Source organism: Panthera leo, chromosome C1 (genome assembly GCF_018350215.1).
Source record: "Panthera leo isolate Ple1 chromosome C1, P.leo_Ple1_pat1.1, whole genome shotgun sequence".
Lineage (NCBI taxonomy): Eukaryota > Metazoa > Chordata > Mammalia > Carnivora > Felidae > Panthera > Panthera leo.
This window is the reverse complement of record NC_056686.1, coordinates 92,950,645-92,976,793: the sequence shown is the minus strand read 5'-3', so window position 1 is coordinate 92,976,793 and position 26,149 is coordinate 92,950,645. Positions and strand designations below refer to the sequence as shown.

The window sequence follows — 26,149 nt, the reverse complement described above, 5'->3', positions numbered from 1 at the left end:
GCTCAGATATGCAGCTGAAAGGTGGTGGAAGGAGGAAGGAGCTCAGCAATGGCTCAGGGTACCTGGTAGGTGGGAGGCCCTGGGGCTCCCTCCCAGCTTCTCAGTCCAAATGCACAGGCCACTACAGTGCAATTCCACTCTAAAAGGAAAGAACATGTTAAGCCCTTCAAGCTCAGGTTAACTCCTCAACTCCTTGGCTGCGCATTAGAATCACCTGGGGAAATTTGGAAATCTCCACACCTAGACTGTATTCCAGACCAATTAGATCAGTATTATTTTTTAAAGCTCTCTGGGTAAATTCCAAAGTACAACAAAAGTTGAGAACCACTCTTCTGGATCAGGTTTTTCCAAACTTGCCAGATGATGATAATCACTTGTATTAGTTTAAAAGAGTTTCTCAGGATCTGGAATTAGCACTATTGCCGGAACTTAATGATTCTAAAGCACACCCCTTTATAAAAACATATAGGATATTTTAACATCTTTGAAATGTGAGTGATCTTCCAATCAGTGAGACCTAAGATTCGATAACACACAGAAACAAGCATCTCAGGTGATCCTCATGATTAGGCAGGTTTGAGGAAAAAACAATTCCCTAGTACCTCCTAGGGCAGCACTTCCCGAACTTTAACATGCTTAGAGTCACCTGCGATCCAGTTAAAATGCAGGCTCTAAATCAGATCTAGGTTAAAGCCTGAGATCCTGCACTTCCAAGAAGCTCCCAGGTGATCTAGGCTGGGCCTTGCACCACATTTTGGGTAGCAAAATCCCGAAGTACTGAGGAGGCTCCACCAGCAACCCACTTAATTAAACGGAAATAACTGGCATAGAGAAATATGACCGATGGAGAGAGTCTTCCATAGGTCCAAAAGAGAACTCCTGGGTTCCTCTCTGGCATTTCTTCCCAGGAAGGGGCAGCTGGAATGAGGGCCAGAGGGAGGGCTGCCCCAACCTTTGCAAAGCCAGAGGCTAGAGTCCAATTTCCCAAGGAAGCAGTTTCCTGTATGAGGCAGCACAAACTCCCACTCTAAACAGCAAAGTTCACTCACCAAGTAAGGGTAGGCCTCAGGTGGCTTTACAGAGTTGGAGGCCCGCTCTCTCTGTGTATACATTTTCTTTCATTCATTCACCAAACTTTTACTGAGGGTCTGCTAATAAACCACACGGTCTAAAGGACTCACATATGAATCAGATTTGGTCCCTGACCTCCAGCGGAAGCAATTCAGCCTGGGAGAAACCCATTCATAAAGCAAAGTACAGTATGAAGGGATAAGTGCTACAAAGAAGCACATAGAGAGATTACCCAACACAGCAGAACAATGCTAATAACTTCCTGGTGCAGCAGCCACTGGAGGAGCTGGAGGAAACATTTCTAATTTTTCCAGGAAGGGCACCACCCTAAACAAGATTTCCTTGCCAGGACCAGCCTGGTATGATGGAGAGGGTGCTTTGATGCCTTGAAGCCCTTGAAAACAAGACTCTAAAATCTGGAGTCTCAGGACAGGCAGAGCTTCCTATGTTTACACATCTAATCTCTAGAGCTAAAATGCAAGTGAATCCAAGGAAGAAAGAGACTTTTAGGAGATCAGCCCCTCAAAAGGATGGGACAGCTGTGATCTCATTCCAGAAAGCTCCAGTACCCGCATTCTGTCCTCCTGTGTCAAAATCCAGCCATTTTCTTAGTTACAGAAACACATGTCTTTGCCCTTTGTCATACTGAGCTCTTAATTGGCTTGACCCATCACATTGCTAGATAAAAAGGCTACAATCCCTAGACTAAGTAGGTCTCCAGCTGGGGTAGAAAGTCTCACCCAAGACAGGCAGGGGACGAGAACCTAGAGCCTGCTCCCTCACCAAGCCCCTTATCGACCAGCTTTTGAGGAAGACTACAAAACTGATACTCGATCCCAATTTACTTTTTCCTTATCTTCCATCTCACAGATAGGAAACCCTAGAGAAGAAGCTTAAGGGCCAGAAGAAGCAGCGGAGAAGGAGATAGCAGAAAGATGGGGAGTGGAGTCAGTGCTGAGGACAAAGAACTGGCCAAGAGGTCCAAGGAGCTAGAAAAGAAGCTGCAGGAGGATGCTGACAAGGAAGCCAAGACCGTCAAACTGCTACTGCTGGGTGAGCGAGATGGGAGGATGAGCCAGAGAAGAAGGTACTGCTCCTTCCTGCTTATCCTGAATGGTAGATGGGTTCTAGCCCACCCCATGGGGAGGATGGATGGCCGGTCATTTTCCTCTCCCCATCTGGTCTCAGGCTAAGGGATCAGGGCTCTAGGGCTGAGCATAGCCACCCCAAGGAGATGCAGAATACCAAAGCTACCTTGGAATAGTTCTGCTCTTCCTTGAACCAGGAAGTGTGCAAGGGCTGGGAGAGACCCATCCATCTCCAAATCTAACCAAACCCCACACCTCACAGCTTGGTAAATGCCGTGAACCCTGGGCTTAGAGTTACCTGATCTGCAGTCAGAAAGCTCTGAGTCAGTGGACTCAGAAGTCCTGCCATAGCATCAGTGCCATGTAGTCCCAGAAGCAGGCCCACTGGTTCTTGCCACATAAATGGGTTCCTTCTCCTTGCCTCCAGTAAACATTCTGTATACATTTTATAACTAGGGAGCCAGTCCTGAGGGAGGAGGAATGTCTACGGCAGTCCTTTCCTGGCTTTCTGTTCAGTAGCTGCCTTGAAAGCCCCTTCCAGATGGGAGGTTCATCAACTTGATGAGCCCTAAGCAGATCACAGGTCTGTGCTGAAAAACGACAAGCACCTTCTTCTGGTCAGAGAGATTGGTCACAGCTGCAAACAGAACCTCTTGGTTCAATAAAGAGTTTGGGACACCTGGTTTAGGAAAAAAAACCCAACAGTAGTACAGAGATAGGCTAGCTGGGGGGTCTTTGCAGCAGCAGATTAGCTGGCTGGGCTGTTTCCAAGCCCATGAGGAGCCTGTGAACTGGAGCCCCAGGCGGTGGCACCTCCTTTTGCCCAGCCAATCTGTGAGCATACCACTGTAAGCTGGACTCAGACTCCAAGAAGCCCAAAAGCTACAGAAGGGGAAAGATATAGCAAGGCCACTGAGAGATCTTTTAAGCCTAAGCAGCTTTCTTCTACATTCAGGATAAGCAGCTTAAAGGGAACCAGCATAGACTAAATGGGAGGGAGATTAGGGCATCAGGGCAGTGCAAACTGGGGGAGAGAGTTGAAGGGTATGTGGAGGGAGAGCAGAGTGTAAATGAGAGGATAGCAGGGCATTTTAGCCAATAAGGGAAAAAGCAAGATGATGAAAAAAACTATTTCAGTGAAGTTATCCAGCTCTCTGCAATCCTGCTCCAAGATCACTCTCCTGAGTAAAACTGGGCAGAGGAGAAACGTGTTAAAGGAATTCCCTGACTCTATCGGTGGTTCTCAACGAGATTTTGCCACCACCCTCACCCCTCACCAGGACACTCGGGAATGTCTGGAGACATTCTTAGTTGTCACAACTGGAAGAGAAGAGTGCTACTGGCCTCTAGTGAGTAGAGGCCAGGAATGCCACTAAACACCCTACAATGCACAGGACAGCCTCCCACAAAAAAAAATAATTGTCCAGCCCAAAATGTCAACAGTGCAGAGGCTGAGAAACTCTGCTCTAAATCCAGACTGAATGGCCTGAGCTCAAGGCTGGCAGAAATTGAGGGCAGCAATCATCCCTACAGGTTGTCTCCTAACAAGACTCCCAAGCAAGCCCTGGCTTAGACTTCTCACAAGCCATCTACTGGAGGGTTGGGGAGAATTGGTGGAAACCTGAAGCATAAACATTTCTCCCTGCAGGTGCTGGGGAGTCAGGAAAGAGCACTATCGTCAAACAGATGAAGTGAGTAAGAACAAAGCCCCCCGAGGACTGAGGTAGGGTGATGAAGTCAGTAGAGCCAGTAGAGGCATGGAGGGTGAAGGGCTCTTCATCCTGAAGGCACCCAGATGTAAAGGATATAAAGAACCTGATTCCCAATGCCCCTCATCTGCATGCCCTTTTCCCCTCACCCTCCACTTTGGGACAGCAATAGGAATAGATTGTGTTCTTATGACCCTTTCAATCCTTCCAGATCCCCAATCCCTTACGGCTGGTTACTCAGGTCCAACTATGGGCCGGGTGTCTTGCAGGATCATTCATCAGGATGGCTATTCGCCAGAAGAGTGTCTGGAGTACAAGGCCATCATCTACGGGAATATGCTGCAGTCCATCTTGGCTATCATCCAGGCCATGTCCACACTGGGTATTGACTATGCTGAACCAAGCTGTGCGGTATGTGGTTAACAGCAATGCGGTTAAGGTTGGAAGGAAAGGCTAATGATCTGAAAACAGGCAGCTGACAAGCTATGAGGAAATATGGGTCAGAAAGGAGTTTCATAGAACTAAGTCCTACCTACTGAGCTTCCAGTCTTTTTACTTCAGTCTTGGAGAAGTGTGCAATCCCTACCTTTATAATACATTACCAAAACCTGTTCTCAGCTTCCTCTGCCTTTTTGTTTTATCTTACCATCTAAAATGCTCCCCTGGGCTCCTTGCCTGGCTATGGAACTTTTACAAGCTAAATCCCTAGTTCTGGCATTTGTCTTTTCCTAGCTTTGGATCATTGAAAGAACAAAGGTGATGGTTGTCTACCATCTGATCTATGTCATGGTCAATCTGGTCTTTAAACTTCCAACCTCCCTGCGAGCAGAGGGCCCACATTTTGTGGCGGTACTCTTTTGAACTAAGGATGGGAGACAGAAACACCACAGAGGAAGCCCCTGGAAGCTATTTTCCCCTAGACATCCTAGGACTGGAGAAATTGCCACCCTCTACATCTCAGAAGCACACTCAAAATTAATCCATATGTTTTCTTAACATCTTCACTGGCTGCAATCTCCATCTTAGGCTTTAGTAGCAATGCAAAATGCTTTCTTTTCAGTAGTATTCCCAGGAGCCTCCTGGAAAGCCATTACTCCTGTGTAGTTCTCAGCCAGGTTTCTGCCTTACAGGATACTGGGCGACAGCTCAACACCCTGGCTGACTCCACTGAGGAGGGCACCATGCCTCCCGAGCTGGTTGAGGTCATCAGGAAGTTGTGGAAGGATGGTGGGGTGCAAGCCTGCTTCGAGAGAGCTGCAGAGTACCAGCTCAATGACTCAGCATCTTAGTAAGACTCTGACTGGGGAAGGGGTGGGATTAGCTATAAACAACCTTCTAGGAGAAATCACAAGCAGACTAAAATTTCAGGCATGAAAGCTGGAGTCACAAAGGACTGAATTCAGCGTGGATACCTGTTGTGTTGGGCTTAAGCAGTGTTTTACTATGCTTTGAACTTAATGCCTTTAGAGAGGGACACAGACATAGTTGCCACCACTCTGCTGCTTCAATCTGGCTCACTGCAGCCTATAGAGCTGAAGACCCCCAAATTAAAAACAAATGTGCCCTGCTTAGTAGCCCTCAGACTGCTGTCCTCTTAAATTCATGCACATAGTCTCTCCTTTCAGAACCACAAACACAAAGACAGACCTGCAGTTCTGCCACATGCCCTCCCAGGAAACAGGTGATTAACGACGGCCTTTTCAGGGTGGAATATTCTAGCTGGTAACCTAGGTGTATTTACTTAGGCCACCAACCAGAAACAAATGCCTCCTTCACACATAGCATTTTACATCAGGGTGCCAGGGCAAGGGACACAGAAACTTCCAGGGCAAACCAAAGGAAGTAGGTCAGGGATTTAAAAGAACCAACTTTGCAAAGCTGATTCCGAAAAGATAAGGTACAGAGAGTTTATCAAGCCTACCTCAAACAGCATGGTTTCATAGATGGGCATGAGCTCTGTAGTCAGACAGACCTGGATTTAATCCCTCTTCTGTCATCTAATTTTGTAACACAGTTATCATTTACCATCCACAGAGCACTTACTCACTAAGGCCCAGGCATTGCTGGGTGTGTGAGGTGCACCACCTCGTTTGATTATTCGAGGTAGATAGTACTTTTTATTAGTCCGATGAAAAACTGAGGTTCAGAGAAGTTAACTAACTTGCCCAAAGTCACATAGTTAAATGGCAGAGGTTGAAGTTGACTCCAGGTCTATTTGACCGCAAAGTTGAATGCTTTTTACAATATACCATAGTGCCTCTTGACCTTGGACAAGTTATTCAACTCTTCTGAAATTAACATTCATCTGTAAAATGGGACATGAAACTTGAAGGTGTATGAGGTTAAATGAGAATTTAAATGTGAAAATACTGGCATATACTACACACTTGTTAATTTTCCTTCCCTTCTTCTCTGTCATCCCACTTCTCATCTGCCTTCCTCTTGTCTTTAAAAAAAAAGTTTTTTCATGATAACTGTCAAACACATATGAAAGTAGAATAATACAGTGAATCACCTGACTTCAACCGTTACCAGCTCATGACCACTCTTGTTCCATTTTCTCTCCATCTCCCACTGGATTATTTTGAAGAAAGTCCCAAATATCCTATCATTACATACTAAAAATTTCACTATGTATCTCTCAAAAAAAAAAAAAAAAAAAAAAAAAAAAGAGAGAGAGAGAGAGAGAGAGGCTCTTTTTAAAAAAAGAAATCACGGGGCGCCTGGGTGGCGCAGTCGGTTAAGCGTCCGACTTCAGCCAGGTCACGATCTCGCGGTCCGTGAGTTCGAGCCCCGCGTCGGGCTCTGGGCCGATGGCTCGGAGCCTGGAGCCTGTTTCCGATTCTGTGTCTCCCTCTCTCTCTGCCCCTCCCCCGTTCATGCTCTGTCTCTCTCTGTCCCAAAAATAAATAAAAAACGTTGAAAAAAAAAATTTAAAAAAAAAAAAAAAAAAAAAAAAAAAGAAATCACAACATAACCATCACACCTAAATATTTAATAATTCCTTGATGTCATCAAATATCCAAGCCAGTGCTCATTTAAGTTTCCCCAGTTATCTCAACTGTTTGCCCCTCAACTTGATTCAGGATATAAACAAGTCCATGTATTAAACTGATTCACGTCTCTTATGTCTCTGAAGTCTCTTTTAGTCTACTCCTGCTTCTTGTTAAATTTATTTTTATTTTAAAGAGAGCATGAGTGGGGGAGGGGGAGGAAAAGGGAAAGTGGGGGAGGAGAAGAGAGAGGCGGGGGGAGAGAGAGAATGAATGAATGAATCTCAAGCAGGCTCCACGCTCAGCACAGAGCCCGACACAGAGCTTGATCCCACGACCCTGGGATCATGACCTGAGCCAAAATCAAGAGTCGGAAGCTCAATCAACTGAACCACCCAGGAGCCCCTACTCCTGCTTCTTGTTGGAACTTTTGACACTCATTTAAACCACCAAATCTTACTGAAGGATCTAGAAAACTTTGTAGCCAGGCAAAACTTAAGGAAAAGTTATCTGATTTGACTTAAATGCGACAGAACCCCTGCCACAACTGGGCATGCCTCTCAGCCCACACTCCCTTTTGTAAGGACACATGAGGGTTTGAAGGAAAGAACCCTAGATTTAACAATATGGACTCTAGTCCTGATTCCATCACCAAGTTAGTTATATAACTTTGGGTAGGACCTTTACCTTTCTTGGCCCTGGCTGTGTAAAGTTTAATCCATTCCAATCTCTTTTCTCTAGCTACCTGAACCAATTAGACCGGATTACAGCCCCCGACTACCTCCCTAATGAGCAAGATGTGCTACGATCCAGAGTCAAAACCACAGGCATCATTGAGACCAAGTTTTCCGTCAAAGACTTGAACTTCAGGTGAGTACACAGCTCTCTGGGGGGCATCACAGATACACACATGGTTCCCTGGGGTCACCTCAGATACCAAAAAAGGGGACTGGGGATGCCTCTTGGCCTTCACTAAAGCCCAATCTGAATAACTATCCTATTTGTCCCTCTTTCCTCCCCATTTCCCATCTCATTGCCGACTGGCCCCAAAGTGGCCACCCCTCTGTAAACACCAAGTACATGTGCTGCTTCTTCCCTCAGGATGTTTGACGTGGGAGGGCAACGATCAGAGAGAAAGAAGTGGATCCACTGCTTTGAGGGAGTCACCTGCATCATTTTCTGTGCGGCCCTCAGTGCCTATGATATGGTGCTAGTGGAAGACGACGAAGTGGTAAGTGGCCCTTACAGTAAGCAGCTTTGATAGACAGTCCCCCTGTGACCCTTCCTCTAAGCTTTGTGTCACCAATTCTTCAGCTTGGGTGATTTCAGCTAACATTGACAGTCTAGCAGTCCTCTGGCACACAAATCAATGCCTCAGTAAATAATTCTAGAAAAACTTTCCCCTTTTGCAGGTTCCAGGTTAGCACTTTGGAGGTCTAGATTTACTAGAGGTGAGCTTGGTCTCAAATTAGACATCCAGGAATCACCTGGATATCACACAGCTCACAAGAGGAACGGAGTATTAAAGGGACAAGGGATCACAACTGGGCAAAGCGCAGGGGTTACACTTAGGACTCTTCCAGGCCACCTATGGAAATAAAGGATAGGAGATGAAAATGATACAGCAGAAAAACAATGTATGATGTGCATCTTTGTGCAACAGGATAGAAGGGTTGGACTACTAACCTCACTTGGAAGCCTAAATATGTACTGTCAACAGGACTAAGGGGAGACCTGCAGACCAGGTTTCTCACATGCCACTTAAATTGGCACGTGGAAGACTACCTGAGGGGTGAGTCTCTTGAGCCTGCAGAATTTAACAAGATAGGAGCTCTGCAGACCAAGCGTCAGCCCGCCCAGTCTTGGAGTCTGAGACAGAGAATATCAAGGCATGGAACATGCTAATGGAGGCCCATAGCTTATTGATAGGAGACAAAGCTCCTATACTCCCATCCCTGTCTCAGTTGTTCTCCCTTCTCCTTAGTAGTTCAAGTTCACATTAGAGCACTATGAATATCCTCTAGCCAAAATGTCTTATGGGGTCATTCATTTTTCAAGATCTCTTCCACCTTTAACCCTGAAGTCTATGAAGTCTTAAGGGGTTCTACAGGAGCATTAGCAATGACAAAAGGCCACAAAAAGTAGATTTGTTTTCTTTCTTCATTGGGTGAAAAGATTGAGCCCAAGTCAGATAATAGCATACTTGAAATCCTAAAGGCCCTGCTCCCTAAAAACAGGCTGGTCTGGGGCACTTGGCAACATCTAGACTCTGCAGATACATAGCACCACTTCTCACCTGCTCAGAGTGGCAATCAGAGGAAGAAATAAGGGAGAAGGGCTTGTGGTATGGCGCTGAGAAATTCTCTAGTCCTCACCATTTGACACTGAGGCAATAATTCCTATTACGTTCCTGCCCACACAGAGATCCAGGACTCTGTAACAGAAGCTTATCAAAATCATCCTGAAAAGAAAAATTATCATGGAGATGCAAATGGGCACATGACAACTCAGGCCTAGTTTCAACTCTGTATAAGCAGCACTTACGGAGTCAAAGTCCTTTGCAGTGCCCTGGCTGCCAAAGATTGACCTAACATTTATTGTACACCTATATGCCAGCCACTATCATAGACACTCATACATGATCTCATTGAACTTCCATAACAACCCTATGAGACAGGGAAACTAAAACTCAGAAAAGTTCAGGGATTTCCCCCAAGTCACACAGCTATGACAGAAAAAGGATGAGAAAGGCAGCTAGATTTCTTTGGCCCTATCCCACCACACTAAAAAGAGATAAGCTATTCCCCAACTTTCCTCTTACATTTGGAGCACTAGTCTCTCCAAGGGGAACAAGAACAGGAAGTAGACAATAGCCCATAAGCTCAGTCTGATATCTCTGATGGTGTCTCCTCTTACTAGAATCGCATGCATGAGTCATTACACCTCTTCAACAGTATATGTAACCACAAGTTCTTTGCGGCTACTTCCATTGTCCTCTTTCTCAACAAGAAGGACCTCTTTGAGGAAAAAATCAAGAAAGTCCATCTCAGCATTTGTTTTCCAGAGTATGATGGTAAGTGTCAAGGGATGGAGATAATGGTAATGCTTTCTTGGTAACAACTGGTGATTGCCTCATTTCCTATACCAAGAAGACATAAAGGAACCTGTCTTTAAGAGGTACTAAGTGTGAAACTCCTTTGCTTTGCCAGGCTGATGATCCCTTATCCCTTAAAAAAAATTTTTAATGTTTATTTATTTTTGAGAGAAAGAGAGAGAGAGAGAGACAGCATGAGTGGGGGAGGGTCAGAGAGTGACACAGAACTCAAAGCAGGCTCCAGGCTGTCAGCACAGAGCCGAACATGGGGCCCAAACTCACAAACCATGAGATCATGACCCGAGCTGAAGTCAGACACGTAACTGACTGAGCCACCCAGGCGCCCCCCCGCCCCGCCCCGCCATATCCCCTTAATACTCAGTTCCTCTTACGCGCTTTGTGATGTCCAAGTGATACTTCGATGTCTAATCTGAGAAACTTGGGTATTCAGTCGTAAGTTTAAAATCAAATGTCCCTGGAACAGAATAGACAGGATGCAGGAGAGCCACAGACTATTTAAATGATACCTCCCAGAAATCAAGGGCAGAGACAAAGAGATCCCTCTCCTCAATTCTGTTGCTCAACTCAAGTGATAAACACTGGAGTACAATAGAGAAGAGGACCCTCCCTTTAAAATTATGTTCCCAACTGCAGCTGTCCAACACATTTCAAGGATCAAGTGGGTCACCTAAAAAGTAAGTGAGCAGGGATGCCTGAGTGGCTCAGTTGGTTCAGGGTCTGACTCCTGATTTTGGCTCAGGTCATGATCTTGTGGTTCGTGGGATCAAGCCATGCATTAGTGTGGAGGCTGCTTGAGAGTCTCTCTTTCCTCTCTCTGCCCTTCCCCCAACTTGTATGCAAGCACACCATGTGCACCTGCACTCTCCCTCTCTCAAAATATATAAATTTTAACATTAAAAAAAAAGCCAGCAGCTAAAAAGGGTTAATTTATCCCATTTCTTCACTATTTTTTCTGGAAAACCAGGGAACAACTCTTTTGAAGATGCAGGGAATTACATCAAGAGTCAGTTCCTTGACCTCAACATGCGAAAAGATGTCAAAGAAATCTACAGTCACATGACCTGTGCTACAGACACACAGAATGTCAAATTTGTATTTGATGCAGTTACAGATATTATTATCAAAGAAAATCTCAAGGACTGTGGGCTGTTCTAATCCTCATCACTCCTCAAGTATACATTCCACAAACAGGCTTGGAATCTGGTTCATTTCAAGCAGAAAAATCATAGATCAATATACCATGGCATGAAGAGTGAATCCATTCTCCCTTGGAGACAGACTCTACATGATCACAACTGTGTCCCATATATTCTTTTCAAAGTGGGGTAGCTAGTGCAGTTTAAAGAATACAAACCCAAGAGTCAGAAGACCCAGGTGCCAGTACTGGTTCTGCAATTTACTACAAAGTATAAATATTTCATTTCTCTGAGCCTTGAGTCCCTCATCTATAAAATGAAGGTAACTTTTCTACTACTTCACAGGGTTATTCTTAATGATCACAAACATAACTGAAGGGAAGGAACATAAAAGCTGTGTGGTCAGAGTCACAGAAAGAAATCCTATGTAAAAGCAGCCATTTATGAAATTCAAGACCAAGTTTTTAGATGAACTATCCCAAGCACAATAGCAACTTTCCCTACTGTCTGGAAAAAATTAAAAAATAAAAAATGAGATCTCAGCAAACCTTACCATCATTTTTTACTAACAGACCCTATGTGCCTTAGCTCAGAGATCTGGATCACTGAATAGAAGATGTAAGTTTGTTAGTTTCTAAGGCACATGTCTAAAAATGATCATCTTTATTAAGCAGACTCTCTCTCTGCCCCCCAACTACTGTAAAAACTGAGTTTCCTTTATCTCTGTAAGTAACTGTCTCAGGTGCACAAGACACTTTCTGAATAAATTTAGAAGACTTCAACACACTCCCACTTGGAGTATTAATGATTTTTATTGCTACCACTTCTCGATCACAGAATTTAGAGTAACTGAGCAAACCTAGAATTCTCATTTCAACTGCTACATGTTTCAGAACAAAAAAAAGCAGCTGATCTTGCTTTGGGCATTGAAAATCTTTGCAGTTGGATCCATGTGATGCCTGGCTGAAAACAACATCTCCCGATACAGGACAACAAGTAAATTATTTCTCTGAACTCCTTTGAGGGGAAACAAAGCTTGCATTTATCTTGACAGGAGGTGGCGAAGTCAAGTACAGATTTAGCATCTACAACTACTAGTGAGGAAAGCTCCTGGCGTCCAAGATTTAGTATATAAAGGAAAGTGTCAATTAAAATGAAAATCTGTTCCTTGCCAGAAACACAGATTCACACTTAGCCTGTTACTAGCAATATTGATACTAGAGAGCCATATGAGCTTGAAATACACTGAAGAATAAATTTGCAGCTGTTAAAATTGGACTCATTTAATCGTCTTTTTGATTCCATGAAAAGAAGTCAACTTGGGAGAAGTACCAGAGAAATAAGGGAAAGTACTCTGACTATTGCCAATTATAAAACTTTACCACATAAAAAAAACCTGGGCAAGACTTCATGCATCCAAGAGCTCTGTTCAGGGACTGTTTCTAAATGGCATATTCCAACTATCACTAACCTGTTTTGCTTTAACTCCATATACAGGGGTTATGAGCCTTTTTTTGCATGATGGATCCCTCCAACAGTCTGATGAAACCTATAGACCTCTTCTCAGGATATTTAAAAATGCATAAAATTATAAGGGAAACCAACATACTAGGAATAAATTCTACCTTTGGAGCCCTGAAGTCCCAGGTTAAGAATCCTCACTCCAGCTAAGATCTTGTCTATTCAGGCCCCAAATCTAATTTATCTCACTTATCCCATCTTCAGATAGGGTAGCCCAACTTCCCCACAAATTGTATCAGATTGTTTACTTCTTTTATTATCTTCTCCTTGCTCTTTGACTCTAAGCAGGACTTGGTTAGAGGCCAAACTATAAAAGCCTACCCTAGGCTTCTTGGTTACGGATGTTCATATAGAACCGGCCCTATAGTCCAAGCATGAAAATAGCCAATGGGCCTGGTCTTCTGGTACTCTACTCACTCTGCTGTCTTTGTCTTCTTTTGCTTCCTTTTAAATTTACACTATAATGTTGAATTTTACCATCAGAAATTCTTTCTTGTAACAAGGTAGGTCAGAAACAATTCGACCTGATTTTCATGAACTGCAATCTTAATTCTTAAAATGGTAAAGCTAGAAGGAAGTTTAAAATAGTCCAGGCCCATCACTAGTAATTTATAGATAAGAAACTGAGGCCCAGGGAGAAGGAGTGTCTTCATCAAGATCAAACTGCTAGGAAGTAGCAGAACTAGAACTCCAAAATAGGTCTCCTGAATCCCAAGCCAGCATTCTATATATGTACCATGCTACTGAAAGCCCACCATACACCACACTATTCAATTTTCTCATTTCCCTAAGCTCCTCCCACTCCCAAATTCTTGGTTATTTTTAAATTATGCCATCTCTAAACCATATTTAACAAAATCATCTCCAAACTGAATACAAATCAGTCTCAAAGTGGAATGTGAAATTAGCATAAAATAACAAAAATATAAATAACTTTAAGTTTGTTCGTTGAAGGTGTAATTAATATCTCGTTCATATCCTTAGAGGGCAGAGATCTTAATGTAGTTCCCTTGCAGCGCATTTAGCCACTGATGACAGTAAGCCAAATGTGAAGTATGTTCCACTTCTTGTAGATCTGATGACAGTTGCTTTTCTTTATCTTTTTTACAAAAATACAGTACAATTAACACAAAAGGACAAATACTATACGATTGCACTTACATTCCCAGGGGCTGGGAGGAGATGGGAATGGGGAGTTAGTGTTTAATGGATACAGAGTTTCAGTTTGGGAAGATGAAAAAGTTCTGGAGATGGGCAGTGGTGACAGTCTGCACAACAATGTGAATGTGCTTAGTGCCACTGAACTATGTACTTAAAAATGATTAAGATGGTAAAGTTTATGTTATGTATAGTTTACCACAATAAAAATATAATGGAAAGAATACAACAGAATCGGAACTGTGCTTTTACGTTCTGTGGATAAAAGCAGCACAAAAATTCAGTCTTAAAAGCAATATAAAAGACACATTTACTTGTAACACTTCCTACTCTGATAAAAAAAAAAATTCACGCAACATGTACCCCAAATAGTCCAAATCAGGGTAGCCCCATTCCCGAGGTAAGAAATAACAGCATTGAGAACCCACTCTATAACTGGAGATGTGCCGTAGACCAAAGTGTGCTGGCCATGCTGGGTGGAGAAGGTGGTGAAGGGTGAAGAGCTCTTACCTCCCACTGCCCTCTCTACCCGGCACAGCCCCCGGAGCACAGATTCCAGCAGGCTTCAGTGTTGGCCCAGGGATTGCAAGTGTGCCAGAGCTTCTGGTGATCCTGCTAGGTAAAAGCATGAAGACATTTCTGTGAGGTCAGACAGACATAGTGCAGACTGCAAAAGGGAACTTTTCTGCCATCTGGCCATGAAAAGGCAAGCACTAGTATGAACAGAAATAAAGAACTGAATTTAAATGCAAAACAAAGACCTTTGTTTTTACCCAGCTGCACAAATTTTAGAGAAATTTACAGTTGAACTTCATTTCAGGTATTCAAAATGAATATGGGAAAAGTGATGCTGAGAAAAGACGGCCAGCTACAATGAATACAACTGTTGGGACTGCCTTATAAGATTACTTGTTTTGCAGTATAGTATAATCTTGAGTATCATAAAGAATATTTACAAAAGCACTTTTAAATGTTATTTCGATTGCCTCAGGATTACAGAATGTCATAGCTGAAAGGAATAATTTAGTCCAACTTTAAGTAACAGATGAGATGTTAAGACAGAGATTTCATAGATGATTGGAAGCAGGGAAAAGACCAGAATCCAGAGTGACAAACAACTCTCCATAAGATTCTGAGAGATCTCAGGACCTTTATCCTCCATGAGCACAGATGAACAGTTTAGGAAGAACAGAAAGAACAGGTAATTTCTTGTGATTTTTTATGTCTACTGGGAATCTCTCTTACATTTAAACAAGCCTCTAGGTAAAAATGTTTGGATAACTGAAAGGAGTATGGGGGCAGGAGACGAGGTTGGTGGGGTGGGGGGTAGTAGAGGATAGGAGATAAGCCACATTGTACAAAATTTAATATTCCAGCTGTCAAAGATCTTACATCTGAATGCTAATACATTGAGACGGTGTATCCCAGCAGTGTTATTTGCTAATATTGGATTATTTCTGCTACCTTGTTGATTTCCACTAGCTTTCAGGAAGAGAACACAGGGTTAGCAGCAAACATACATAAGAGTCTTCTATTTGGCTGCTCAAACAGTCCTCTTATTTATCTTTTCCCTAGCCTTGTTTCAAAAGGACTTTCCAGTCTGTAATTTAGAGCTAGCTAGCTTTGCTCTTTATCCACCAACTGTAAATGAATATTCATGTTATTTCATATATATAGTTAGACCTCTGTCACAGGATTTTGTCTTTACTTTGAGGTAGCTTTCCATTTTCACTGAATAAATGCAGTAAAAAAAAAAAATTAAACCAATGTTTGGAAACTTCAAGTGTTTTGTCTTAATTATGTATAAAGATTAAATACTCTGTATCAAAAGTGTAAGAATGTTCTTTGACTTAACAGTTCTCATACTAATTTTTTTGGTGGACGGCACTCTAAGTCACATACAAAAGGTGCTTCTGATTTCTTGGCAAATAAAAAATGCCTCAGTCGTTTACTAGTGATTTTTTTAAGGTTAAATCTGTCTACTGTTTGTGTTAATCTTTAACATTGGGTCCCATTCAGTTATCCCCCAAATGTTGGCCCAGGTTAGCTTCATCAGAACCACCTGAGAAATGTATTTAAAAATACATGTTCCCAAGACCTGTAGACTTAATTTAGTAGAGTTTAGCCAGGGAATCTGTATGTTAATCTTGCACCTCAGGTATCTACTACCATATAACCTTCTTCATTATCTCTCACTCCTTAGAAGACTGGAGTTGAGCCAGGTATGTAAGCCTGACATAGTATCAGAAAAAAACTGTCCTGTCCCGACTTGTTCTGGAGTATGTTCTCCTAGCAGAAGTAATTCATATAAGTTATGAGAAAATGGGGGTGGGGGTTAAAACTTACACAAAGGTAAAGGAACACAGATCTTGACCATCCAGGAAGTTCATTCCTTGTACCTCACCTAAATCTTTTACTTCCTGCTAACTAGCTCCTAACAAGCTAACTAACTGCTAACAAGATCAACTTTTGATTTCAGTCCCCTAAGCAGCCTGGTTTTCTCTTGTGCTTAGACAGCCATAAAGCTATGTGGAGAGTTGTGGCTGGTCCAGGTCAGATCTCTGACTTGTACTGTGAAGCCTGGAGAATGAGCTGGCAGTACTAGGAAACTGAAATAACCTTGTTCTTCAAGTTAGTATAAGAGGAACACCTGGGTGGCTCAGTCAGTTGAGCGTTCAACTTCAGATCAGGTTGTGATCTCACGGTTTGTGGAGTCAAGTCCCACATCAGGTTCTGTGCGGACAGCTCAAAGCCTGGAGCTGTTCCAGGTTCTATGTCTCCCTCTCTCTCTGCCCCCTCCCCAACTCATGCGCACGCATGCTCTCTCTCTCAAAAATAAACATTAAAAAAAAATTGAAGTCAGTATAAGATATGAAAGATTTCATAAGTGGTAAGAGTGAAGAAAATTAGTGCTGGTTTAGTTATATTTAAATGAGTAAAGGACTGTGGTTTATTTGAACATCTGGAAGGCGACGGGCACCTGGGTGGCTCAGTTGGTTAAGCGTCCTACTCTTGATTTTGGCTCAGATCCTGATCTCATGACTCATGAGATCGAGCCCTGCATTGGGCTCTGTGCTAACACGTGGAGCCTGCTTGGGTCTCTCTCTCTCTCTGCCCCTTACACACGCGCACACTCGCGCTCTCTCTCTCAAAATAAATAAACATTTGAACATCTGAAAGGGGTAAAAAAGATCAACCAAAGGGAGGTTTTTAATGGGAATGAAAGACTACCTTATATGTAACTGCCAATACAGCAACAAGCTGTGCAACGCGATTCTCCAGAGCTATGCTAAACAAATGTATAAATATATGAAACAACTAGTCAGGCTAGACAAGCAATGTACAAAGAAAGTCACAGCTACAAATAGGACAGTGGCTAGGATATAAGAATATAAGGTGGGCAAATGAATTAGAAGAACCAGCAGTTATTTTTAAATGCTCTAAAATGTGTATATAATAAAACACAAATAGAACACATAAAAGAAGAAGAAACAAGGCAAGAAAATAGTTTTTAAAATTTGGTCCATCTATTCTTAGAATGCAGCACTTTATAAAAAATAACAATCCGTCATTGGAAACAATAATAAAATGACACACTGAACTAGAGACTTAGAATTTAAACTGTCCAAGATGAAATGTCATCCCAAGATCCACTTATGAATAACTGTAAAAGTTTTTGGAATTTTTGTGCCAGGAGGTGAAATCTGCTGCAAGGCTGAGTTTGTAAGGTCGGGCAAGATTGGCCTTTAAGGAGACTATATCCTCTTTAAATAGAGCCTAATGAATGGCATTTCTACAGCCCAAGGTTTTAATCAGGTGAAGATGGAACAAAATGAACAGCAAAATAAAGCTATTGTTCCAGTCCTTCCTACTAGGGTCTATTTACTGTTCTTTATTCATTAAAATTTAATTTTCTTAGATGTGCTGGTTTCTCAGATGGTCCAAAGCCTGGCCACATGAATACTGAAATGCAGTCCATCACAAACCTCCAGCATTCTCCACAGAAAAGACACAAGGCAACTTTTAGTTTCTTTGATTACAAATACCAATCCTTTTTTCTCCAGGCTAGTACACATGATGTTTCACCCCCACACTCTGGCTCTGCTATTAGAAAAGATCTTTTATTTCAAAACACAACAGTGATTTGCAAAGCTGGTAAGAATCACCTTTTTAAAATGATAGATCACTAGGCCCACCAGCCAAGAGTCAATCTCTGAAATGGATCCAGGTGATTTTGACTTAAGGCATATCTGAAAAACAATGACTTGAATTGTGTCCCTGTGTCCTCCAGGAATGTGCATTTAGACAAATTACTTGGGATGGTAGGGTAGGGGGTGATCTTCATGTAGATAAAGAAAAATGTAAATGGCATGAGGGCAAAAAAATCAGAGAATTACTATTTTTTCATTAACAGAAAAGCTAAAAAATGAACATATCAGATAGACATATTCAAATGAAAATACAAGGTGCATTTCAAAGTAAAATTAACGCATTCAGATTATTTGTTATTTTGGATTATCATCAACACCATCCCATTAGCCCTGACTATAGAAAGACTACAGTTAAAACAATATTCCATGAGTTCTCATTTCCAGATGATTCTAGATCACAAAATACAATAAGGAAAAGATTATTCAAAATGAACAGGAACTATCGGTCCTATCTACATTGTGGGCATAAACTAATCACCAATCGAAGCTGATCATTTTTTCTTTATTTTAGATGCAGTTTTCCCAGCCCTAAAGAAATTGTTTAGATAGTACCGTTATAGCATCTGCATAGTTATACTTTTCCAAAAAGAGTAAGAAAAAAAATTCCAATAAAGGCACTGAAGTGCTGTGGCTTGCTTTCTGAATTAGCTTTGCTGACCATCATTCCTTTTTCTTTTTTTTTTTAAACTAGTAAAAGGTCACATCAAAAGATGACATAGAATCCAATCTGAAAAGACTGGACCCCAAAGGCACTGCTCAAACTGCTGATTTGGAATGCTCACAATACATTCTCTTCATCTGCCTTCCCCCAAAGGCCCATTCGATATTTAAAGACATTTGCTGTACATTATACAAAAGGACCTACAGGCCGAGGTGAATAAAGCTCTCCACAAAACCAAAATGTAAACCCGGAAAATGGATTATGACTGCATGTCACTGACACAGATATGACATAAGACCCTCAGTCAGGCCAAAATAAAACAATACTACTACACCAAAAGACTAGACCTTCAGGGAACCCTCTACCTAAACCCACTCTCAGACAAAGGCCAAAGCACATTCAGCAGGAACAAAAAGAAACAGAAGAAAATATTTCCAGAAAGGACTAATTACAAACAGGAACAAACCTGGACTCTTTACTCACCATTTTAATACTGCTGCCAACTATAACAGATTAAAATCTGTACATACAACATAGTGGAAAAAGTCCCAAAATGCAGGAGTTTCGGCAAAAGAAGGTACTGACTAAGGATTACTACAATTAACATTGCTACAATAAAAACAATGGCAAACAGGGATTTGGCACCACATTTACAAAGTAAAAGCATGCACTGTTAATACACTTTAGATGTTTCCCAACAGAAAAGGCCATGGAAGATGGAAAACAAGGGGCATCTTTTACAGAACTCCCTATGACTGAGACAAACAAGCAAGAACCAAAGTGGTCAATTTAGTAGATATGTAGCAGCAAAGTCACGGTTTCCATTTGGAATTTTGCAATTTGCATTTCTAATTGACAGCTGCCCTGGGTGTGTCCGTATCCAAGAAACTAACTTTACATCCTACATCAGCATTTACCTAGTAATTTGGTAATCAGCATAAACCAGGTTAACCTTAAACCATAAACTTAAACAAAAGTTAGAGAGTGAGAATCTTATTACAGAACTCTCCGATGTAATTACCACTTAAAAACCATGATGGTACTTTGAGCAGGAGAGTAACATAAATTTCATCCAAAAAAGCTATAGTCATAGCCCCAATAACCATAAAGAATTAATTATGGAAATATGATGTTCTGACCATACCAAAAGTTAAAAACAAAGAGCTCCTACTAAGAGGAGTATTTTCAAGATGATCTGGTCACATCATGTGCATAGTTAAGATTGTGTTTTAATAAAGATTCTCTTGCAAACAAAGAAATAAAATTTAGTAACATTATTCTCTTGATGAAAAAAAAACTTTAAAAATGAACTGGTGGTTTGTTAAGAAGGAAAAAAAAGAGTAAGCTACATATTAAAGTTCTGGAATGCAGCACCTCAACTTCACATCGGCCCTAAACATTTGAGATTATGAAATCCAAGTGATGTCTTAATGATCGAATCATACTTTATACAGTCGTTCCAATTCCAATGTCTGACTTTAGCATCTCATGTCAATTAAGAGTTCCCTAATACAGAAGATTGTGCTAAAGAGTGCTAAGATTCTGCATGCTGCTGCCATTCCCTGGTCCCGTTCATGCTTGCAGCTGCCCAATGAGACAGCAAAAGAAGTCTGGTCTCAACACTCCACACTGTAATAACTAGAAAAGAAGAACATTCTTAATTAGAATAGTTTACAAAGTCCAGGGACATCACTAGAGCACTATAACTAAATTGTCTGAAGTTTTACCTTTCATTAATCTCCAACCCTCTTCAGTAAAGTCCACATTCCTTTAAGTTGTTTTTAATGATGACATCCGTAACAGCATCAAAAACAAACTGCACATTCTTGGTGTCTGTGGCACAGGTGAAGTGAGTATAGATCTCCTTGGTGTCTTTTCTTCTGTTCAGATCTTCAAACTGGCACTGAATATAAGCAGCTGCTTCTTCATATGTATTGGAACCTGAAGCAGACACTCAATATTCTCAGTTTAAATTATAATAGCTGCCTGCACTCAACTAAGTCAGGCCATCCCCACTGACTGATGAAGAGAGGGAATAACCCAAATGAATATAGACAGATTTCTTTAATTCTATAATCATTAGGCTTTCTTGAGAGCAGACTCTAAGTAAAACAAAATCATCACACGAAAAGATCTAGGGAAATGAGCCTTTTCCTTTTTCCCCTTTCATTTAGACTTTTCAGCTAAAAAACCAAAAATGTATAAAAGGAAACTAGGGAAGTAGGAAGATGCGTTGCTAGGACACAACTGTTGAAAAGGTCAGAGAGCCTGTGCTCCTTGGAGTGATCTTGACATAAACAATTCAAAAGAGTTAGTCATGCTTCTTTTCAAAATCATACCAGTTTTAAGGAAGCTTAGCTTCAGAGCCTTATGGCAATAATTTAATGAAAGGTAAACTAGTACATGTGAAAGGGAAAGGGGCCTGAATTATGCCCTTTAAAATGTGTTTCTGTGGCATATAAATTATTAACTTATCTCAGTTAAGCTGTCATTTTTTAAAGGGGAGGGGGCTCAAAAGAAAACCTTATTTTCAACTCTTAACACTTACCCACACGCTTCTACACCATCTTAACTGCCTGTGAGCCTTTAGAATTGCCCTAGAAACTGACTACAGAACCGGAAAAACTCAACAACAAAAACACAATACTTTATTCTTGTAAACCAGAGGCTGTTTTCCACAAATAACATTTGTGAAATTAAGTGACGTTAGACACAGCAACAAATACCAACAAGAAAGGAATGTTATTTAAGCAGAATATTTAAAGAAATAAAGGAAGACAGCTTGGTAGGTGCTTGAAATAGGTTTCATGAGCTCTGCAGAACTTCTGTATATTAAAGGAGAGAGGGGGACTGAAAAGCGAATTCTGGCTGGTAGAACAGATACTGACACTTGGGAAATGAGGACCGTGAGACTTCTTAAGAAGAACGAACCCAGTGCAAGACAGGCTTACAAGTTCACCACAAAAAAAAAAAAAAAAAAAAAGCTATGATATTGAGGGCTCTTTGCTATGTGGAAGATTTTCAGCTAGAACACTGTCAATCCTTCGACTTAAGATTTCTCTCCACCTTAAAACCTGGCTACTTTTCTACTCACCTCTCTCCTGATTCTGACTACATTTGCAAATTCCCAAAGAAAGGCCAGAGGGCTTACGCTACATCTCAACTTTTTAGCCCACCACCTCACTTAAAAAGTTACCTGTATCTCCACTTATTTATACCTTTGGTCTTAGAGAGGTCTCCCTTCTGGTTCAAAATTTAACTGCTCTACCAAGACTTTTAAGTTGAGGTGAAATTTACATAACATACAAGTGCACAATACAGTGGCATAATGTATTCACAATGTTATGCAACCACCTTCTCTCTCTAGTTTCAAAACGTCTTCACCAACCCAGAAAAACAACCCATTCCCAGTAAGTAATCATTCCTCATTCTCCCCACAGTACCTCCCCCCATCTCCTGGTAACCACCAACCAATCTGTTGTCTCTATGGATTTGTCTATTTGGGGAATATCACACAAAACAATCACACAAATGTGACCTGTTGTGTTTGGTTCCTTTCACTTGGCATAATGTTTATGAGGTTCGTATAAGTTGTAGCATGTATCAGTACTTCCTTCCTTTTTATGGCTGAATAATAATAATAATAATAATAATAATTCCATTGTACGGAATTCCTTGATTCCTTCCTTTCCCACCTGCTTACAAATCTTGCTCCATCAATTACATCCAATTTTTACAACTTCTGCTATAAAATCTTACCTCCAAGCTTATGAACATTCTTAAATCTTTTCCTTCCCCTGTAATCCAAGTTACAGTAGGCTATACCTATCTTCATTTCTCCACTTCCCACTCAGTAACTCACTGTCCTGGCTCTACTCTTACTGACACTGCTCTCAGTAACACTCACGATCTCCTGGATCGCTAACTCCAGAGGCCATTTTTCAATGTGTATCTTACTTTGTACACAACATTGCTGACCACCCCTCACTCACTTCTTAAACTCCTAGCTTTTGATACCTTGGCTCTCCTGGTTCTCGTCTTTATACCTAATACAAACCTTTCTTTCTCTCCTGCCAAAAAAGTCTGAAATTCTCTCTCATTCTATCCATGGTCCTTTTCTGTTTTCATTCTATATCATCACCCCATGTCATCTGATCCATTTCCATGCTGTATTTATACATGATCTCAAATCAATATATCTAACCCCCAATCTCTCCCAGAACTCCAAGGCCACATATACACCTGCCTATTAGATACCGCCATCTGGATGTTCTTCAGATACTTCAAAATCAATATTCCTAAATATCAATTAGAGACCACAGCACCAGCAGCCAATCAAGACAGAACTCTGGGAGTACCTTTGACTCTTCTGGCTTCTTTACCTTAGCTACCCTCTTCACTTTATTACAGAAAGCATTTACAGTGTCTGCTCAGCTAAAAAAAAGTTCTCCTTCCCTGAAAATATCCAATTCTGATCTAAAGGTTATAGTGGTGCAGCCCTAGCATTTCGTGTTTGCATCCCTGACATTAACTGGGCTAAGTATTTTTACCTGGCTTAACCTTGGCCAGAATCTGTCCCCTAGGAATTTGAACATGGGGCCAACCATTATCAGTTTAGCCTGGTCTTTTATTTAAAAAAAAAAAAAAATTGTTTTTAAGATTTTATTTCTAAGTAATCTCTCCACCCAACATGGGGTCAAACTTACAACCTTGAGATCAAAAGTCACATGCTCTACCAAATGAGCCAGCCATGTGCCCGAGCCTTACCTTTTAAATGCAGGAGAAAAGGGTGCCTGGGTAGTAGCTCAGATGGTTAAGTGCCTGACTCCTGAAATTGGCTCAGGTCATGATCTTATGGTGGTGGTGGGATCAAGCCCCATGTCGGCTCCATGCTGACCATGGATCCTGCTTGGTATTCCCTCTCTCTTTCTGTGTGTGTCTCTCTCTCAAAATAAACATACATACATACATACATACATACCTACATACCTACCTACCTACCTACCTACCTAATTGAAGGAGAAAGACCATGGCAGGGCCATCTTATATCACATAAACTGAGTAGCACAGAAAGTTGGTAAGCAGAGAAAAATAAAGAAGATATACAGAAGGAGAGAAGAGATGGGGAAAGAAGTACTTCCAGGATCCCTGACACTTTTCTATTTCCTAGTTCTAAATGCATTCTTAAGATATGTCTGCGTTCTTGCCCTTGGCTTCTATGATATATCCCTGTATCTTCACCTGAAGTTTTTATTTGTATCCTAAGTGACTCCTTACTAATTCAACTCCCCTACTATCCATCTTTATTGCCATTTATTATATCATCTTTCTTTTCTTTTTCATATTTTTTATGCTTTATTCTTTTTAAATTAAAAAAAAATTTTTAATGTTTACTTTTGAGAGACAGAGTGAGAGTGGGGAGGGGCAGAGAGAGAGGGAGACACAGAATACAAAGCAGGCTCCAGGCTCTGAGCTGTCAGCACAGAGCCCGATGTGGGGCTCAAACCCACGAACCGTGAGATCATGACCTGAGCCGAAGTCAGATGCTTAACCAACTGAGCCATCCAGGCTCCCTTGTATCATCTTTCTAAAGCAGTTTCTCCTACATCATGTATCCGAATCAAAATCCTTGGACAGCTTGCCCCTATCTCAGTATGAAACACAAAGCCCTCCGTGAGCATCCCACCCATCACTTCAACAACTCCCTCCCATCACTTTAAGCTCTGACAATACCAAATTCCTTCTAGGTTCCAAAATGCATCATGTTTGTTTTTTGTTTTTGTTTTTGTTTTTTTAAACCTCCATTATTTTCCTACAGGTTATTCCTTCTTCCTAAAATGCTTTTATTCCTCAGTCTACCTCGTCATTTCTAATTCATCCTCTCGTTATCTCACTCCAAGTGTCATTTCCTCTGGCAAAAAGAGGACACTGAACCCACAGCAGTAACCACGTCTTCTGTTAATGAGCATTTCATACTATAATGAAATTCTTTATGTGTGCCCCTCTCTCTACAACTACTGTGTCTTGAGTGCAATGACTGCATCTTCTCGTATTTTTTTAACATACTTACACCAAATTTTGATTTTTATTTTTCTCTATTTTCCTCAAACAGTGAGGAAGACAGAAATATAAAATAAACACAGTAAACTCAATTATGTCAGGAACAGCACTTTAGACTTAACTGGTCTTAATCACATGCTTAATGTTAATACCACTACCAGTGAACACTCCGTAAGGTTATACATGCATTGTTTAAAATAAAAAGGCAGGTATAGGAATGCCATTGAAGTGTGAACAAAATCGTTCATGATCTCTTACCCGTGTATTCTGGATAACAGATAGTTAATGGACTCCTCTTTATTTTTTCCTCAAAAAGATCTTTCTTGTTGAGGAAGAGAATGATTGAAGTGTCTGTAAACCATTTGTTGTTACAAATGCTGTCAAACAGTTTCATGCTTTCATGCATTCGGTTCTGAGGGGGGAAAAAAAGGATGTCAGTAACAGAAAGCAAAAGTGGATTAACTGTTAATGAAAAAACAGACCAACAAGTTTTAAAAGCACTGAATGGCATTCATGGAAATAAACCAGAGACTGACAACTCAAAAGTTAATCCAGTCCTCATTTTTGTAATTCTTGGAGGTTGGGAGATGGGAAGAAGAATGGCTACCAAGAGCACTTAATCCTGCCCACATACTCAGTGTGCTGTCATATCTCTTAAGAATTAATAGAGCATGGATCAGTATTTTAAAATTCTAAACCCACTGACAGGGAAAAAAATTAAGGAATCAAGTTTTGGTCCAAAGAGCAAATGTATGCACTGAATCTTCCTAAGTTATTTTCCATTTCCTGGCTGCATTAGACTGCCTTTTTACCAGAAAACCCAACATACCATCTCCTCATCCTCAGCCAGAACAAGGTCATAATCACTGAGGGCCACACAGAAGATAATTGCTGTCACTCCCTCAAAACAGTGAATCCACTTTTTGCGTTCTGATCTCTGGCCACCTACATCAAACATCCTGAAGTAAAGGGAAAGAAAGCACAAATTCAGCAAGGTCACAAACACACCTCTCCCTAAACTGAAATGTTTAGGGAACCTCCCACTATTGCGTGTGGAACACCCCATTTATAACAGAAAAGACAAACAAGCAGCAGATAAAATGTAGTCAAACTAATAATCCATGGTCAAAAGAGAATAACATGAGCAAATAAAATCTAGGGATAATCAAAATTCTCATTGTAAATAACTAGCTGAGCCTTCTCTATCAAAGCTTCTATCAGATGAAATTATATCTCAAAAATCAGCAGAATAAGCACTGAAATGGATTAAAGGAAGACGGGGAAAAAAAGACAGGAAAAATGAAGAGCTGAATAATATAACTTAAGATAACAGCAAGAATAACTAATATTTACCATTTACCATGGTGCCAGATACAATCCTAAACATCTTAAGTACATTAACTCATTTGACCCTCACAACACTCCT

The 26,149-nt window shown here is 41.1% G+C and overlaps 2 protein-coding genes across 2 annotated transcripts in view; one reads left to right on the top strand and one right to left on the bottom strand.

Annotated features, from left to right (window-relative positions):
* Positions 1-1,781: 1,781 nt before the first annotated feature.
* Positions 1,782-11,215, top strand: GNAT2 (G protein subunit alpha transducin 2). Its single transcript, XM_042953293.1, has 8 exons — positions 1,782-2,124; positions 3,808-3,850; positions 4,138-4,279; positions 4,999-5,156; positions 7,603-7,731; positions 7,963-8,092; positions 9,781-9,934; positions 10,941-11,215. The coding sequence occupies exons 1-8, from the start codon at positions 2,007-2,009 to the stop codon at positions 11,129-11,131; spliced, it is 1,065 nt and encodes a 354-aa protein (XP_042809227.1). The 5' UTR covers positions 1,782-2,006; the 3' UTR covers positions 11,132-11,215.
* Positions 11,216-18,483: 7,268 nt separating this feature from the next.
* Positions 18,484-26,149, bottom strand: part of GNAI3 (G protein subunit alpha i3) — a 38,877-nt gene continuing 31,211 nt past the window's right edge. The window contains exons 6-9 of the mRNA XM_042953287.1: positions 25,553-25,682; positions 24,982-25,135; positions 20,391-20,604; positions 18,484-20,301 (exon numbers count right to left, since the gene is read on the bottom strand). Coding sequence (XP_042809221.1) covers positions 20,414-20,604; positions 24,982-25,135; positions 25,553-25,682 — 475 coding nt within the window. The 3' untranslated portion in view covers positions 18,484-20,301; positions 20,391-20,413. The remainder of the gene's footprint in view (positions 20,302-20,390; positions 20,605-24,981; positions 25,136-25,552; positions 25,683-26,149) is intronic.